Source organism: Sciurus vulgaris (assembly GCF_902686455.1).
Source record: "Sciurus vulgaris genome assembly, chromosome: 14".
Classification (NCBI taxonomy): domain Eukaryota; kingdom Metazoa; phylum Chordata; class Mammalia; order Rodentia; family Sciuridae; genus Sciurus; species Sciurus vulgaris.
Genome location: NC_136475.1, coordinates 46549572 through 46567888, shown reverse-complemented (window position 1 = coordinate 46567888; position 18317 = coordinate 46549572). Strand labels below are relative to the sequence as shown.

The 18317-nt window shown below is 36.4% G+C and overlaps 1 protein-coding gene across 6 annotated transcripts in view; it reads right to left on the bottom strand.

Moving 5' to 3' along the window:
- The window catches only part of PUS10 (pseudouridine synthase 10), a 103522-nt gene that overhangs the window by 8665 nt on the left and 76540 nt on the right, over positions 1-18317 (bottom strand). For all 6 annotated transcript variants that reach the window (XM_079109716.1, XM_079109715.1, XM_079109714.1 and 3 more), the window contains 4 exons: positions 11894-11950; positions 10955-11031; positions 10809-10864; positions 9321-9438 (listed from right to left, as the gene is read on the bottom strand). In XM_079109716.1, the coding sequence (XP_078965842.1) occupies positions 9321-9438; positions 10809-10864; positions 10955-11031; positions 11894-11950 (308 nt within the window). The remainder of the gene's footprint in view (positions 1-9320; positions 9439-10808; positions 10865-10954; positions 11032-11893; positions 11951-18317) is intronic.

Below are 18317 nucleotides of genomic sequence, written 5' to 3'. Positions count from 1 at the left end.
GGGGAAGCACTTAGTGATTATTTTATTTATTTTAGTTGTTGATGGACCTTTATTTATTTTTATACATGGTGCTGAGAATCAAACCCCAGTGTCTCCTCACACATGCTAGGTAACAGAGCCACAATCCCAGTCCCAGTGCTTCTTATTTTTATGCCAATGGAAATATGTGAAAATTGTAAAAATGTTACTAGAAATCAACTAGTCAGTCACAGTCTACCTGGGTGGTAGACCATTAAAACAAAATCTTTCGAGGAGATCCAAGATGGCAGACTAGAGGGAGGCTACGTTCCTTGTCGCTCCATAACTCTGGTTTCAAGCAGAAGATATCTGTTTCTTGGTGAGGCAGTTTTTGCTGCTTATCGATCCCCTGCTGTTTACCCCATTTGTCTGCTGTGATCACCTGCAGGCTGCCAGCATATCGACACCTTTTTTGAGTGCAGATTGCTCACTGTCAGGCGTCTATCATCTGCCATTTGCCTGCCTCTCACCTGTCCATCACCTGCCTTACACCTATCCATCACCCAACGCACCAGGTTCACCTCCTGATCGTCCAACAACAGTCAGCAAACTGATTGCCGACTGCCAGTGGAGCACCAGCTGCCTGCTGTTGCCTGGAAGTTCACTGTTACAGTACCTGCAGGTTTTATTACACATGGCTGCCGCCATTTTGAGACAACAGCCAGGCCCCATAGGACCCCTGGCCAGACTGACTGAGCCCCGTCTCCAGGATCCCTCAGCCCGACCAATCACTCCCTGCCTCCGGGACCCTCACATTCACTGACTGCTTCCTGCCACCAGGACCCCCAGACCAATTGACTGTGCCCTATCACCGGGCCCCCAGACAGACTGATTGCACCCAGCCTCCAGGATCCCACAACCACACCAAACACACCCGACCTCCAGTACCCCTGCCTGACCAACTGCATCCCGCCTCCAGGACCTCCTGCTGACCACAGCCACACCTTGAGCTGCAGCTCCCCATTTGCCAACACATTTCAAAGCCAGAGCAGCCATTTGGATAATCCTAGAAGCCACTGCAACGATCTTTCGGTGGGGCAAATCCCATCCTGAGACGCCTGCTAGAGCCTTGAGGCTCATTGTCAGGTACCTCTCATGCATCAGGCTACTGAAGACTGGGAGGTTTCATTACTATATGACTGTTATACTGTAGATTTTGTTTTTTCTCCTTATTGAAAAAATTTAAGTTTTTATTTCTTTGCTTTTCTTGCTCTCTTTTCCTGTTCCCTCAGTCTCCTTCTCCCTTTTATGCATGCTAACATCCAATTTCTTTTGATTATACTCTTACCCTTTCTATTATCTAGAACTTCTGTATATTCTTTTCTTATCCCATTAACAGCCACATTCTACATCCCTCTCCATCCTCTTTGTCCTCCATTTGAAACTGCAGACCTTACTGCAAACCTGTTTGTTTTACAGAAGATAACATTTGAACTCATTCTGTTTATTATGACAATTTTGTTATTGTCCTCATAGGGGCTATTTGGTCTAGGATTGCATAGTGTCTGAATTGGGCACTGCTAATATTGATCTCCCCTTAAAGAAAGGGTTTTGGAAACCTATAGGGCCACTATAAGCCTATAGGGGGAAATCTGCAACACCCCAGATCTGCACTGCTAGAGGGGAAGATACATGAACAACATGAAAAAACAAGGGAAGAAAATGATCCAAACAAATCTAGATTCTATAGTAATAGAATCCAATGACAGTATGTTAGAAGAAATGTCAGAAAAGGACTTGAGATTATACATGATTAAGATGATTCGCGAAGCAAAGGATGAGATAAGAGAGCAAATGCAGGCAATGAATGATAATACCAATAAGCTGAAAGAGCACCTGCAGGAAGCAAAAGATCATTTCAACAAAGACATAGAGATCCTCAAAAAAAAAAAAAAAATTCTTGAAATGAAGGAAACAATAAACCAAATAAAAAACTCAATGGAAAGCATCATCAAAAGACTAGACCACTTGGAAGACAGAACCTCAGACAATGAAGACAAAATATTTAATCTTGAAAATAAAGTTGCCCAAACAGAGAAGATGGTAAGAAATCATGAACAGAATCTCCAAGAACTATGGGACATCATGAAAAGACCAAATTTAAGAATTATTGGGATTGAGGAAGGCACAGAGAAACAAACCAAAGGAATGAACAACCTATTCAATGAAATAATATCAGAAAATTTCCCAAACCTGAAGAATGAAATGGAATATCAAATACAAGAGGCTTACAGAAAACCAAATGCACAAAATCACAACAGGTCCACACCAAGGCACATTATAATGAAAATGCCTAACATTCAAAATAAAGATAGGATTTTGAAGGCCGTGAGAGAAAAGCATCAGATTACGTATAGGGGGAGACCAATACAGATAGCAGCCAACTTCTCAACCCAGACTCTAAAAGCTAGAAGGGCCTGGAACAACATATTTCAAGCTCTGAAAGAACATGGTTGCCAACCAAGAATCTTATACCCAGCAAAATTAACCTTCAGATTTGAAGATGAAATAAAATCCTTCCATGATAAATAAAAGTTAAAAGAATTTACAAATAGAAAGCCTGAGCTACAGAATGTTCTCAACAAAATATTCCATGAGGAGGAAATAAAAAACAACAATGTAGGTCAGCAAAGTGAGGAACTACCTTAGAGAAAAACCACTCAAAGGAGAAACCAAGCCAACTTAAAAACCAAAAATAAGCCAAATGACTGGGAATACAAATCATTTCTCAATAATAACCCTGAACGTTAAGGGCCTAAACTCCTCAATCAAAAGACATAGACTGGCAGAATGGATTAAAAAGAAAGACCCAACAATATGCTGCCTGCAAGAGACTCATCTCATAGAAAAAGACATCCACAGACTAAAGGTGAAAGGATGGGAAAAAACCTACCACGCACATGGACTCAGTAAAAAAGCGGGGGTTTCCATCCTTATATCAGATAAAGTGGACTTCAAGCCAAAGTTAGTCAGAAGGGATAAAGAAGGACATTTCATACTGCTTAAGGGAACCATAAATCAGGAAGACATAACGATAGTAAATATTTATGCCCCAAACAACGATGCATCCCTGTACATCAAACAAATCCTTCTCAATTTCAGGAATCAAATAGACCACAACATAATTCTGGGTGACTTTAATGGACTGCTGTCGCCACTAGATAGATCTTCCAAACAAAGAAACCATAGAACTCAATAACACAATCAATAACCTAGACTTAATAGACATATATAGAATATTCCATCCATCAACGAGCGGATTCACATTCTTCTCAGCAGCACATGGAACCTTCTCGAAAATAGAGCATATGTTATGCCACAAAGCAGCCCTTAGGAAATGCAAAAAAATAGAGATACTGCCTTGTGTTCTATCAGATCATAATGGATTGAGAGTAGAAATCAATGACAAAATAAAAAAAGGAAATTACTCCAACACCTGGAGACTAAATAATAAGCTATTGAATGAAACATGGATAACAGAAAACATCAGGGAGAAGATAAAAAAATTCTTAGAGGTCAATGAGAACGACAATACAACATAACAAAATCTCTGAGACACTATGAAAGCAGTACTAAGAGGCAAATTCATTGCATGGAGCGCATTCCAGAAAAGAATGAAAAGTCAACAACTAAATGACCTAACATTACAGCTCAAAGGCCTAGAAAAAAAGAACAGAATAACAGCAAAAGTAGTAGAAGATAAGAAATAATTAAAATCAGAGCTGAAATCAATGAAATTGAAACAAAAGACACAATTCAAAAAATTGACAAAACAAAAAGTTGGTTCTTTGAGAAAGTAAACAAAATAGACAAATCCTTAGCAAAGAGAAGGAGAGAGAAAACTCAAATTACTAAAATTCATGATGAAAAAGGAAATATCAGGACAGACACTACTGAGATACAGAACATAATGAGAAGCTACTTTGAAAATCTGTATTCCAACAAACTAGAAACTACCAAAGACATTGACAAGTTTCTAGAGACTTATGCTCCTCCCAAACTGAACCAGGAGGACATGCACAATTTAAACAGATCAATATCAAGCAATGAAATAGAAGAAGCCATTAAAAATCTACCATCCAAGCCCAGGACCAGAAGGATTCTCAGCCGAGTTCTACAAGACCTTCAAAGAAGAACTCATTCCAATACTTCTCAAAGTACTCCAGGAAATAGAAAAGGAGGGTACCCTACCAAACTCATTCTATGAAGCTAATATCACCCTCATACCCAAACCAGGAAAAGACACATCAAGGAAAGAAAATTTTAGACCAATATCCTTGATGAATATAGATGCAAAGATCCTTAACAAAATATTGGCAAACCATATCCAAAAACATATTAAGAAAATTGTGCACCACGATCAAGTGGGGTTCATTCCTGGAATGCAAGAATGGTTCAACATTCGTAAATCAATAAACATAATCCATCATGTCAATAGACTTAAGGATAAGAATCATATGGTTATTTCAATTGACTCAGAAAAAGCATTTGACAAAATACAACACCCCTTCATGCTCAAAACACTAGAAAAAATAGGGATAGTAGGAACATACCTGAACATTGTAAAGGCTATTTATGCTAAGCCCATGGCCAACATCATTCTTAATGGAGAAAAACTGAAACCATTCCCTTTAAAAACGGAACAAGACAAGGATGTCCTCTTTCACCACTTCTATTCAACACTGTCCTCGAAACTCTAGCCAGAGCAATTAGGCAGACTAAAGAAATTAAAGGGATACGAATAGGAAAAGAGGAACTTAAGCTGTCACTATTTGCGGATGACATGATTCTATATTTAGAGGATCCAAAAAACTCCTCCAGAAAACTTCTAGACCTCATCGATGAATTCAGCAAAATAGCAGGCTAATAAAATCAACACACATAAATCTAAAGCATTTTTATACACAAGCAACAAAACAGCTGAAAGGGAAATGAGGAAAACAACTCCATTTGCAATAGTCTCAAAAAAAATAAAATACTTGGGCATCAATCTAACCAAAGAGGTAAAAGATCTCTACGATGAAAACTACAAAACATTGAAGAAAGAAATTGAGGAAGACCTTAGAAGATGGAAAGATCTCCCATGTTCTTGGATAGGCAGAATTAATATTGTCAAAATGGCCATACTACCAAAAGTGCTATACAGATTCAATGCAATTCCAATTAAACTCCCAATGACATACCTTACAGAAATAGAGCAAGCAATCATGAAATTCATCTGGAAGAATAAGAAACCCAGAATAGCTAAAGCAATCCTTAGCAGGAAGAATGAAACAGGGGTATCGCAATACCAGAACTTCAACTATACTACAAAGCAATAGTAACAAAAACAGCATGGTATTGGCACCAAAATAAACAGGTAGATCAATGGTACAGAATAGAGGACATGGACACAAACCCAAATAAATACAATTTTCTCCTACTAGACAAAGGTGCCAAAAAAATGCAATGGAGAAAAGATAGCCTCTTCAACAAATGGTGCTGAGAAAACTGGAAATCCATATGCAACAGAATGAAACTAAACCCCTATCTCTCACCCTGCACAAAACTCAACTCACAATGGATCAAGGACCTTGAAATCAGACCAGAGACCCTACATCTTATAGAAGAAAAAGTAGGTCCAAATCTTCAACTTGTTGGCTTAGGATCATACTTCCTTAACAGGACTCCCATAGCACAAGAAATAAAAGCAAGAATCAACAACTGGGATAGATTCAAACTAAATAGCTTTCTCTCAGCAAAGGAAACTATCAGCAATGCGAAGAGAGAGCCTACAGAGTGGGAGAAAATCTTTGCCACTCATACTTCAGATAGAGCATTAATTCCCAGAGTCTATAAAGAACTCAAAAAACTCTACACCAAGAATACAAATAACCCAATCAACAAATGGGCTAAGGATATGAACAGACGCTTCACAGAAGAAGATCTACAAGCAATCAACAAACATGAAAAAATGTTCACAATCTTTAGTAATAAGAGAAATGCAAATCAAAACTACCCTAAGATTCCATCTCACCCCAATTAGAATGGCGATTATCAAGAATACAAGCAACAATAGGTGTTGGAGAGGATGTGGGAAAAAAGGTACACTCATACCTTTTTGCTGGTGGAGCTGCAAATTAGTGCAGCCACTCTGGAAAGCAGTGTGGAGATTACTTAGAAAACTTGGAATGGAACCACCATTTGACCCAGCTATCCCACTCCTCGGCCTATACCCAAAGGCTTAAAATCAGCATACTACAGAGATGCAGCCACATCAATGTTCATGCTCAATTCACAATAGCCAAAATGTGGAACCAACCTAGATGCCCTTCAATTGATGAATGGATAAAGAAACTATGGTATATATAGAAACTGTGGTATATATATATATATACACAATGGAATATTACTCAGCTATAAAGAATAATAAAATTGTAGCATTTGCAGGCAAATGGATGCAGTTGGAGAATATCATGCTAAGTGAGATAAGCCAATCTCAAAAAACCAAAGGACAAATGATCTCACTGTTAAGCAGATGATGACACATAATGAGGGGTGGGAGGGGGGCAAGAATGGAGTAAGGAGGGACTGTATAGAGGGAAAAGAGGGGTGGGGGGAAGGAAGAAATAACAGAATGAATCAAACATCAATACCCTCTGTAAATGTATGATTATGCAAATAGTATGCTGTTACTCCATGTACAAACAGAAACAACATGTATCCCATTTGTTTACAATTAAAAAAAAAAACTAAAAAAAAAAAAATCTTTCACCACTTAAATCTGTACTTAGAAAATCACTTTCTGCATTATTTCTGATTTAGTTAGATTGCTACCCCCACACTATGAATCCCCAGGGTCTTGTGCATGCTGGTCCCTGAATCTATCTTTTTAAATCCCACAGCATTCTGAATGACTTGTAAACATATGAAGGAATACGTAAGTTTAGAACTGGTGTGATGGTGCACACCTGTAATCCCAGCAACTTGGAGGCTGAGGCAGGAGTATCACAAGATTTTTTTTGTTGTTGATTTTGGGATGAGTACTAGAGATTAAACTCAGGGGCACTGGACCTCTGAGTCACTTCCCCAGCCCTATTTTGTATTTTATTTAGAAACAGGGTCTCACTGAGTTGCTTAGTGCCTGGCTTTTGCTGAAGCTGGCTTTGAACTCAAGATATTCCTGCCTCAGTCTCCTAAGCCACTGGGATTACAGGCATGCACCACTGTGCCCAGTTGTATTACAAGTTTAAAGCCAGTTTAAGTAACTTAGCGAGACCCTGCCTCAAAAAATAAAAAAGGCTGGGAATATGGCTCAGTGGTTAAACACACACTGGTTCAATCCCCAGTACCAAAAGAAAGAAAGAAAAAAAAAAACCTTTAGAAATTTGTTTGGCAATCTTAAAAATATCTGTCTATATTAACTACTAACCTAAAGACCCTAGGTAGCAACACCAAAAGCCAAAGGGACTTAGATACGGAACTGCATAATCTGAGAACTGAAGTGGTCAATGGAGGTGATTCCAGAAGCCCATCCCTTTGTTTTATGGATGAGCTTCCCTAAGCAAACGAATGATGCATGTTTTCAAAAAAACCACTCACACTATAAACACTATTCTGCACTTCACTTTTTCTTATATGTCATGGGTGCTTCTAAAGTCACAGATTCAGACATACCTTTATCTTTTTTCCAACATTTTTAGGCATTTATACACACAATAACATAAATTAAATGAAACCATATGGTGGTTTTGGTTTTTAATGGCTACATAATATTACAATTTATTCCACCATTTCCATTTTGTTATTGTTGATTTTGCCAGTCTGATCAAAATCAATAAACCTCCTCATGCACATATCTTTATGCACTGGAGTTTCATTTCTATAAAAGAGATTGTCAGAGGTGTGTTGAGTAGAAAACCAGTGTATTTTTAGTTTTTACAGTCATTGCCATGTTGCCTTTCAAAAAGACTGAACACATTACATTTTTACCGACAATACATGCAACTATCTTTCTCCTCAACCCACTGTTTGGTGTTATTAGTTTAATGGGAATAATGTGATATCCAATATGTAACTTCATCCTGGAGATAGAACATTTTCCCAAAAGATTCTTGGCATTTGGAGTTTCTCTTTTCTTTAGTTGCTCTTTCCTTCTGTATTTTTCAAGATTAAGTTTAAATCCTATTTATGGTATCTTTTACCACATAATTTGTTTTCTATGTAGTCATATATGTAGAAATACACACATTTGTGTGTGCCCAAATCACAATGTACCATACTGTCTTATACCTTTTTTCCCCTTAACACTTATCAGAAACATTGTCCTATGCTAATAAATATCTACCACATAATTTTTAATAGCTGGATAGTAATAGCCCATTATACAAAGAAGCCATAGTATTAAACCAATCTCCTCCAGCAGGTCATGTTACAAACTTCTGCCCATTTAAACAATGTCCTGTTATTTTTTTTTTTTTTTTTTTTTTGGGTCCTGGGAATTGAACCCATGGTTGCTTTACCTTTGGGCTACATCACCAGTCAATTTTATTTTTTATTTTGAGACAGGGTCCTGCTATTTCCCAGGCTGGCCTGGAATTTGAAATCCTCCTATGTCAGCTTCCTGAGCTGCTGGGATTTCAGGAATGTGCCACTGCACCTGGTGCTATAGTCTTCTTTGAGCCCATTTGTGCTCCTTCCTTGCATTTGAAAGCCAGTTATCTTCAGGGAAAGAGGTGGAAAACAGTGGAAAGTAATATACAAAAGAATAGGCAGACCCTTTACATGGACATGCTCCTCGAAGTTTTGTGCCAAAATATATGTGTTTCACATATTATCACATATTTTATTCATACAATTAATCTCAATTTTCAATTCTGCTAGATGTTTTATTTCATTTCATATAACTAAATATAAATAACTGCATTGTTGAGCATTTTCTACATGCTAGGTACAATTCTGAATTTTATATGATTAAATTCATTTAATTCTTTTAACTCATTTACAGATGAAGAAATTGAAACATAAGGAGCTTAAGTAACTTGTCCAAAATCACACTAAGAAATGCAGATCAGGATTTCACCCAGGAGATCTGTCTTCTGAGCAGGCCTCTTAATCCCTAGCAACACCCTCTCTCCCAAAAGGTTAGATGAAGTGCCAAGTCATTCAAATAGTAAGTGGATTCAAAGCCAGGATTTGAATCCAGCTCCCGCAGACCCCAACAAGCCCATGCTCTATGACTTTCTGGTAATAAACTAGAAGAAAATGAACTCTTATACAGACAGTAGAAAAACAAAATAAAAAGAACAGAGCACTTAAACTACCTTTATATCATTCAGGAATTCGATGTCTTTCTTCTGTATTACTTTATTTGTCCATATTAAGGCACTATAGGTCTTGGTCTTTTCTTCTTCACCTTCTTTCATATGTCCTATTGCCTCTCTAAACAAAAAAAAATAAAATTTGCCTGAATATAGTGTACACACAAGCCTTGCCCCAAATTCCTCTTTTTAAAAAATAGTTTAATATAGAATTTATGTATAAATATTCCCTTAGATTAACTTTACAAATTCAATGATTTTTAATCTCTTTACAGAGTTGTGCAGTTACCACCATATGCTAATTCTATGACACATTCATCACCCCCAAAAAAGAAATCACATACCCATTAGCAGGTACTTCTCATTCCTCTCCCACCCCAGGCCTAGATAACCATTAATTGATTTTCTGTCTCTATATATTTCCCTATTCTGAACATTTCATATAAAGTGAAATCATATAATACATCAGGTGTTTGGTGACTGCCTCTTTCACCTCATAATGCTATCAAGGCTCAGTTATGTTTCAGCATACGTCAGTCCTTCATTCCTTTTTATTACTTAGTAATATTCCATCATATGACATACAGAAGTCCCCCCCCTTATCCATGATTTCACTTTCTGCAGTTTCACTTTCTGCAGTTACCTGAGGTCAAGGTTGGGCCAAAAATATTAAATGGAAAAATCCCAGAAATAAACAATTCATGTTTTAAATACCTTATATTACAGTATAATGTTATAATTATCCATTTTTAGTTATTATTGCTAATCTCTATTGTGCCTAATTTAGAATTAAATTTTTTCAAAGGTATGTATAGTTAAAAAGTATATGTAGAGTTTAATACTATCCAGTTTCAGACATCCCCTGGGGGTCTTGGAACATACCCTCCACGGATAAGGCTAAGAGGGAACTACTGTACCACATAGTATATCCATAGACATTTGGGTAGTTTCTATTTCTTTGCTTAAAAAAAAAAAAAAAAAAAAGCTACTATGAACATTCATGTACAAGTATTTGTGAGAATGTATGTTTTCATTTTTCTTGCATATATAATATCTAGTAGTGGAACTGTTGGGTCATACGGTAACTCTGTTTAATCTTGTGAGAAATTGTCAAACTATTTTCCAAAGTGGGCACACTTACAATTCCACCAGTAATGTATGCTGTAATTTCTTTACATTCTTGTCAACACTTGTTGACATTCTTGTCAACACTGTTTTTGTTTTGTTTTGTTAATAGTCAACCTAGTGGGTGTGAAGTGGGAATCTCATTGTGGTTTTGATTTGCATTTCCTTAATGACTAATGATAGTGAGCATTTTTTCATGAGTTCATTGACTTGTCATATGTCCTCCTTGGAGAAAAGTCTACTTAACCATTTCTCCATCTTTAATTAGAGTACCTTATATATTCTGGCTGTAATTCCTTTATCAGACATATAATTCGCAACTAAAACTTCCCTTTTGAAATCATCTCCTGTAAAGCCTACCCTTACCTTGTGACAAGCTGTAAGTCACGTACTTGGATTTTGTTAGACGACTCATTAATTTTCTGTAGTAGCAGAAAGAGAGAAACAATGAGCAACTCTAGTTTCGCTACAGAGTTGCAGAAACAGGATTTCCATGTCATGAAGTGGTTTACCTGCTGAAGTTCCTTAATTTCTTGTGAAGTGAAATGTACTCTATGAGGATTCACCAGCTCAATTGCAAAAGGCCTTCCTGGCAGCACACACCCCGTCATGAAACAGAAACGTGTTGATGGAGTTAACATTTGGGCTAATGCAAGAGGGTTAGGAGGTGTGAAAAACAGGTTGAACACTAGAGGACTGAAAGTTTAGTGACATGACCATATCTGGGGGAGGGAAAGAATGTGTGAAAAGAAGCAAGGGGCTTTTGAGGGGGTGAGGGCTGCTAAACCCCATCAGAGGCAATATGTGAAAATGACTGCTTTCCCAAAGGTCCACCAACAAGGCTGTGTTAATTACAAAATAAAATTCAAACCACTAATTAAGTTGGTTACACTGGATAATGTTGTCACATGCAGGAATGCCCAAGTATACCAAATTGAAATTCACTCTCCCAACCTAATCCACTAGTGGAATGGAAAAGCTATGATTCCACAAAAGGAAGAGAGTATAGATCTAAGTTCGGGATTAATATTCATCATTTTTCTTGTAATTCAACAAGATAAAATGAGAAAAAAATGAAGTCTAAGACATCAGAATAATTTTTTAAATGAAGACAATCATTTTGAAAACTACTGGTGCTTCCAAAGCATTTTTATATGGAACAATTAATAATCAAACTTTTGGGGAGAAAAAATCAGGTACCTTCTTTTTAATGCACATAAAATCCCTTATAACCTACAGGTGTAAGGATGGCCTTTGAAGAAAAATTCCTTCTGAAGACATATATAATATAATTTACAAAGGCTGCTCCATAATCCACAGGTTTCCCCACTTGGAGAAACTTTGGGCTCTGCCCACTTTGGTTCTGACTAGGTGACTATGATAAGCCTGTTGTCTAGAAAGGCTAATCATCAGAAAGTTACTTTTAATAGGTGGTGCTGATGCAATCTTACCATTTCCTAATGTTCTCACATCTACATCTTCCCTTCCAGAGGATGAGAAATTAAAACCTTTGGAAAGAATACCAAGAAAAAAAAAAAAAAATCAGAGACATAATAACCCTGAGACATTCATTTCCAACTTCTATAGAAACCCAATTTAAATTCCTGAACAATGCACTGGATAGTTATCATCTCATCTCTAATCCCAATCTCTACTGAAAATAGTAATGATTTGTGCACCCATTGTGCACAAATCATTTATTAAATGATAGGCACTGGGGTAAAAACCATGCATTATATTTAATCCTTATAACTTTATGAAGTAAGCAGTATATAAATAAGAAGAATATCATGCTTTAAAAATTTAGGTAATTTCCCCAAGTCACACAATTCAATTGTAGAACTCTGTGTTTCTGATGTCAAAACCCATGGGAAAGTCAAACACAGAGTACTATGTATTAGAAGGAAGGCCCCATCACCTTCCTGGCCATCAGTTTATGGTAAAAATTCTATCATCTTTTTTACTTTCCTTAAAATAAATATATTTATTTAAGAATTAAACTCTAAGAAAGAGGTGGCAGGGGGAGATTTGACTCTTAAAAAAATACATTACGTTATGAAACCTAGGTTGAAGTCATGATAAAACTAGCATACATTCTAAGATTAAATGGATATTTGTAGACTAAAAGCCAAAAATTACTGGATAGGGAAATGGCTTCTTTTTAGATACAGAACTGATAAATGATTTCATCACCATTGTGGCAGCAAATACTACCAGTGAGCAGGCATTATTCTAAATGCGTTATGTATGTTAACACTGTCATTATCACCATTTTACTTATGAGGAAGGTGAGACAGACATGATGCCTCAAGTCCTAACATTCTAAGAATTGCAGGTCCATTGGCAGGGTCAAGTATGAACCAGGCAATCTGGCACCACAGTCTCTTAACCACCCAACAATACTGCATCACCAAAGACAGCCAGAGGAGCTCAGGCTTGTACTCAGGGGGACAGACAGTTATCAGCCATCTTTAACCAAGGACTGGGAAAGGCTGGGATGTTTAGGGAACCCTGATTAGTCATTAGAATGGTAAAGTTTAAAGTCTCTGAACATAGACGTTAAAGGCTAGGAGAACTTGGATTCATGCTTTGATTTATTTATTCAGTAAACAAATAGCTACAGAGTGTCTACAATGTGCAAGGCATTGTGCTTGATGTTACAGAGATAAAGGCAAATAAGAAAAAGTCCCAGTTACTGTTGGTGGAGGGATATGTACTATATTATGGAAGAGTAGGCATTGGGCAGGATATGCACAGGAACATTCCTATACTAAAAGCACAGTTCTAATACATGTTATAAAAGTTTGTATTTATTCCTCAATATTCCAGTCACTTTGGAAAGCACAAGATGAGGAAGAACAAGACTTCTGGGAAGAACAGATGGGGAAAGTAAGATGGGAAGGAGAATTGTATCCCTCCCCCTTTTTTTTTTTTTTTTTGGTTCTTTTTAGCTATACATAGCAATGAGATTCATTTTGACATAATTATAAAAGCATGAAATATAATTTGTTCTAATTCAGTCCTCAGTACTTCCTCTTTCCCACTCCTTCAAACCTGTCCCCATTCCCTTCCCTCTACTCTACTGATCTTTCTGCTATTTACTTATAGTTGTTTTTTTTTTTTTTTTTTTTTAATTAGTCTTGTGAATACTTACATGATGGTAACTTCACTGTGGTATACTCACATATGTACATAGGAAAGTCAGATCAGATTTATTCTACTGTCTTTCCCTATTCTATCCCACCTCCCTTCCCTTCATCCCACTTTGTTTACTCCAATGATCTTTCTTCTATTCTTTTTCTTTTATCCTCCCCCTTAATCTGGATTAGCTTCCACATATCAGAGAAAACATTATACCTTTGATTTTTTGGGACTGGTTTATTTCACTAAGCATGATAGTTTTCAGTTCCATCCATTTACCAACAAATGCCATAAAGTCATTCTTCTTTATGGCTGAGTTACACTCCATTATGCATATATACCAGAATTTCTTTATTATCTGTTGATGGACACCTGTTTGGCTCCATAGCGTGGCTATTGTGAATTGTGCTGCTATAAACACTGATGTGGCTGTATCACTGTAGTAAGCTGATTTTAAATCCTTGGGATATATACTGAGGAGTGGGATAGCTGGGTCATATGTGGGTTCCATTCCTACTTCTTTGAGGAATCTCCACACTGCTTTACAGCGATTGCACTAATTTGCAGTCCCACCAACAATGTATGAGTGTACCTTTTCCCCACATTCTCACCAACATTTATTGTTACTGGTATTCTTTTTTTTTTTTTTTTCAATATGTTTCCTTTTATTTTGAAATTGAAACAGCAGAATGAATTGGTTTGTGGCTAAAACAACTTTCACGGGGGAAGAAAACTGGAGTATTTATCAAAAGTCTGAAGCCAGCTGCCCGGCCTCCCCCAGACAGAGTAAAGAACAGATTAGGGTGAGAGGAAGGGTACAATCAAATCCAAGGTGGTGATGGCTGGCAGAGTTCCAGTAAAGTACAATTTTTCAAAGTTGCTGCAATTACAGAATAAGGTAGCACTTGTTAAAAAAAATTTTAAAAAGTCACAAGCAGTAGCCCTCCAGTCCCTCCCCTGATTTGCATTCATAAAAATAAAATTTTCAGTTTCCTAAGTAATGTCTCAGACTGCATACCAATCCACTGCTCCTCAGTGCAGGGGGCTCTTTTAAAGCATTCTGGTTTGAGGGACCAGGATCATGATTCTGGAGAAAGGGGAGAGCCCAAATGGTAGTAGATGTTTATTCATTATGCTAACTCATAATCTAATAAAATTCATTTCAAATATCATTAGGTAGCAGTGGCTTGCATAAAACTTGCAGGTACATGTGACAAGAAGTCTCCCAAGCCCTGACAAGGGAAAATCGTGAGTCAAGACTTGAGCACCCCAAAACACTGGCAGGAGTTTGCGGGGGGGGGGGGGGGGGGCGATTAAAGTCACCTGGCAGGGGAGGGGAGTAAGCACAGGTAGGTCTCACCGGCAGGAACGGTGAGGGATGCGGACTTGTATTCTTGGTAGTCGCCATTCTGACTAGAATGAGATGAAATCTCAGTATAGTTTTAATTTGCATTTCTTTAATGCAAATTAAAGATGTTGAACATTTATTCATATATCTGTTGAACACAATGTACTTTTCCTTTTGAGAAGTTTCTCCTTAGCTCCTTTCCCATTTATTGATTGGGCTATTTGGTTTTGGTGTTAAGTTTTTTGAGTTTTTTAATATATACTGGATATTAATGCTCTGAGGAGCAGGTGGCAAACATTTTTTCCAATTCTGTAGGCTCTCTCTTAATGCTTGTTTCCTTTGCTGTGAAGAAACTTTTTAATGTGATGCCATTCCACTTACTGATTTTTTATTTTACTTCTTGCTCTTTAAGAGTTTTGTTAAAGAGGTTAGTTCCCGAGCTGACATGTCGGACTGTTGGGCCTACATTTTCTCCTAGCAGGTGCAAGGTTTCTGGTCTAGTTCCTAAGTCTCTGATCCACTTTGAGTTAACTTCTGTGCAGGGTGAGAGATAGGGTCTAGTTTCATTCTTCTACATAATCAGTTTGCCCAGTGCCATTTGTTTAAAAGACTGTCTTTTCTCCAACATATGTTTTTGGCACCTTTGTCAAGTATCAGATAACTATATTGATGTGGGTTTGTCTCTGTGTCTTCTATTCTATTTCATTGGTCTTCATGCCTTTTTTGCTGTCAGTACTATGCTATTTTTGTTACTACAGCTCTGCAGCATAATTTGAGTATTGTGATACCTCCTGCTTCACTTTTCTCACTAAGGATTGCTTTGACTATTGTGAGTCTCTTATTTTTCCAAATGAATTTTATAATTGCCTTTTCTAGTTCTGTGAAGAATGTCACTGGAATTTTAATGAGAACTGCATGGAATCTGTATAGCACTTTTGGTAGTATGACCATTTTTGACAATATTAATTCTACCTATCCAAGAACATGGGAGGTCTTTCCATCTTCTAAGGTCTTAAATTTCTTTCTTTAGTGTTCTACAGTTTTTATTGTAGAGGTCCTTTACCTCTTGTTAGATTAATTTCCAGGTTTTTGTTTTTGTTTTTTGAGGCTACTGTGAATGGGATAGTTTTCCTAATTTCTTTTTCAGAAGATTCATCTTTGGAGTGAAGGAACATGACTGATTACTGAGTGTTGATCTTGTATCCTGCTACTTTGTTGAATTAATTTATTAGCTCTAAAAATCTGGCGGAGTTTTTCGGGTCTTCTAAATATAGAATCATGCCATCAGTAAACAGATAACTTGAGTTCTTCTTTTCTTATTTGTATCCCTTTAATTTCCTTCTCTTGCCTGATTACTCTGGCTTCAGTTTCAAGGACTATGTTGAATAGGAGTAGTGAAAGTGGGCACCCTTGACTTGTTCCTGTTTTTAGAGGAAATGCTTTCAGTTTTTTTCCAGAGTAACAGTGGCTTTGGGTTTGTCATATACAGCCTTTACAATGTTGAGGTAAGTTTCTTTTAGCCCTAGTTTTTACAGTGTTTTAAACATGAATGGGTGCTGTACTTTGTCAAATGCTTTTTTGTATCTCTTGAGATAATAATGTGATTCTTGTACTTAAGTCTATTTATGGAATGAATTAGATTTATTGATTTCTGTATGTTGAACAAACCCTGCATTTGAAACCTACTTTGTCATGGTACACTATCTCTTTAATGTGTTTTTGTAGGCATTTTGCCAATAATTTATTGAGAATCTTTACATTTATGTTTATCAAGGATATTGGTCTGAAGTTTTCTTTCTTTGACATGCCCTTGTCTAATTTTGGTAATGGAGTGTGATACTAGTTTCCTAGAATGAGTTTGGCAGTGTTCCCTCCTTTTCTATTTCACAGAATAATTTGAGGAGGATTGGTATTAGTTCTTCTTTAACAGTCTGGTAGAACTTGGCTGAGAATCCATCTGTTTCTGGGCTTTTCTTTGTTGGAAAGTTTCTGATAACTACTTCAATTTCATTACATGAAATTAATCTGTTTAAGTTTTCTGTATTCTCATGGTTCGATTTGGGTAGTTCATACATCTCTAGGAACTTGTCAAGATTGTCAAAATTTTCTAGCTTACTGGAGTATAAATTTTCAAAATACTTTCTGGTGATCCTCTGTATTTTAGTAGCATCTGTGGTAATATTTCCTTTTTCATCTTGGATTTTGATAATTTGAGTTTTTCCCTCTGTGTTTTGGTTAGTTTGGCTAAGGGTTTATTAATTTTGTTTAAAGTTTCAAAAAACCAACTGTTTCATTGATCTTTTTTATTTTTTTAATGTCAATTTCATTGATTTCAGCTCATATTTTAATTATTTCCTGTCTTCTATTGATTTGGATGCTAGTTTATACTTCTTTTTCTGAGGCTTTGAGATGTAATGTTAGATTACTTATATGGTATCTTTCTATTGTTTTAATGTATGAATTCAATGCTATAAACTTTCCTTTAGAACTGCCTTCATACTGTCCTAGAGATTTTGATATGTTGAATCATCATTCTCATTTACTTCTAAGAATTTTTTTGTGTGTGTGATTTTTTTCTGCTATCTATTCATCATTCAAAAGTATATTATTTAACCACCAAGTATTAAGAGTGGTTTCTGTTTTTTATCTTATTGTTGATTTCTAATTCCATTCCGTTATGATCTGATAGAATGCAAGGTGTTAGCTCTATATTTTTATATTTTGTATTTGCTAAGATCATATTTTAGGTTACATTTAGAAATGTTCCATGTGCTGCTAAGAAGAAAGAGAATTCAGTTGATGGGTGAAATATTCTATAGATGTCTGTTAGGTCCATATTATTAATTGCATTTTTTAGTTCTATAGAATCTTAGTTTTTGTTTGGATGATATATCTAAAAGTGAGAAGAGTATGTTAAAATCACCCAGTATTATTGTATTATGGTCTATTTGATTCTTCATATTAAGAATAGTTTGTATATATTATTCCAAGCCCTCCTTTTAGTGTATGGGTTGAGAAATCGGTTGAAATCCTCTGGATTGGTTAACCTCTTAATGTGACAGTCATTTTTATCTTGCAGCATTAAAATTCTATCCTTATTTTGTATGTTAGGCATTTTCATTATAATGTGTCTTGGAATGAATCTATTGTGATTTTGTATATTTGGAATCCTATATGCCTCTTGTATTTGAATTTCCATCTTATTCTTAAGATTTGGAAAATTTTCTGATATTGAAAAGATTATACATTTCTTTTATTTATATTTCAGAGCTTTCATCTATCCCAATGAATCTTAAATTTGACCTTGTAATGTTATCCCAGATTTCTTGAATATTTTCATGGTCTCTTAATATCTTTTCTTTATGGATCCTAAAATATGATCTTAG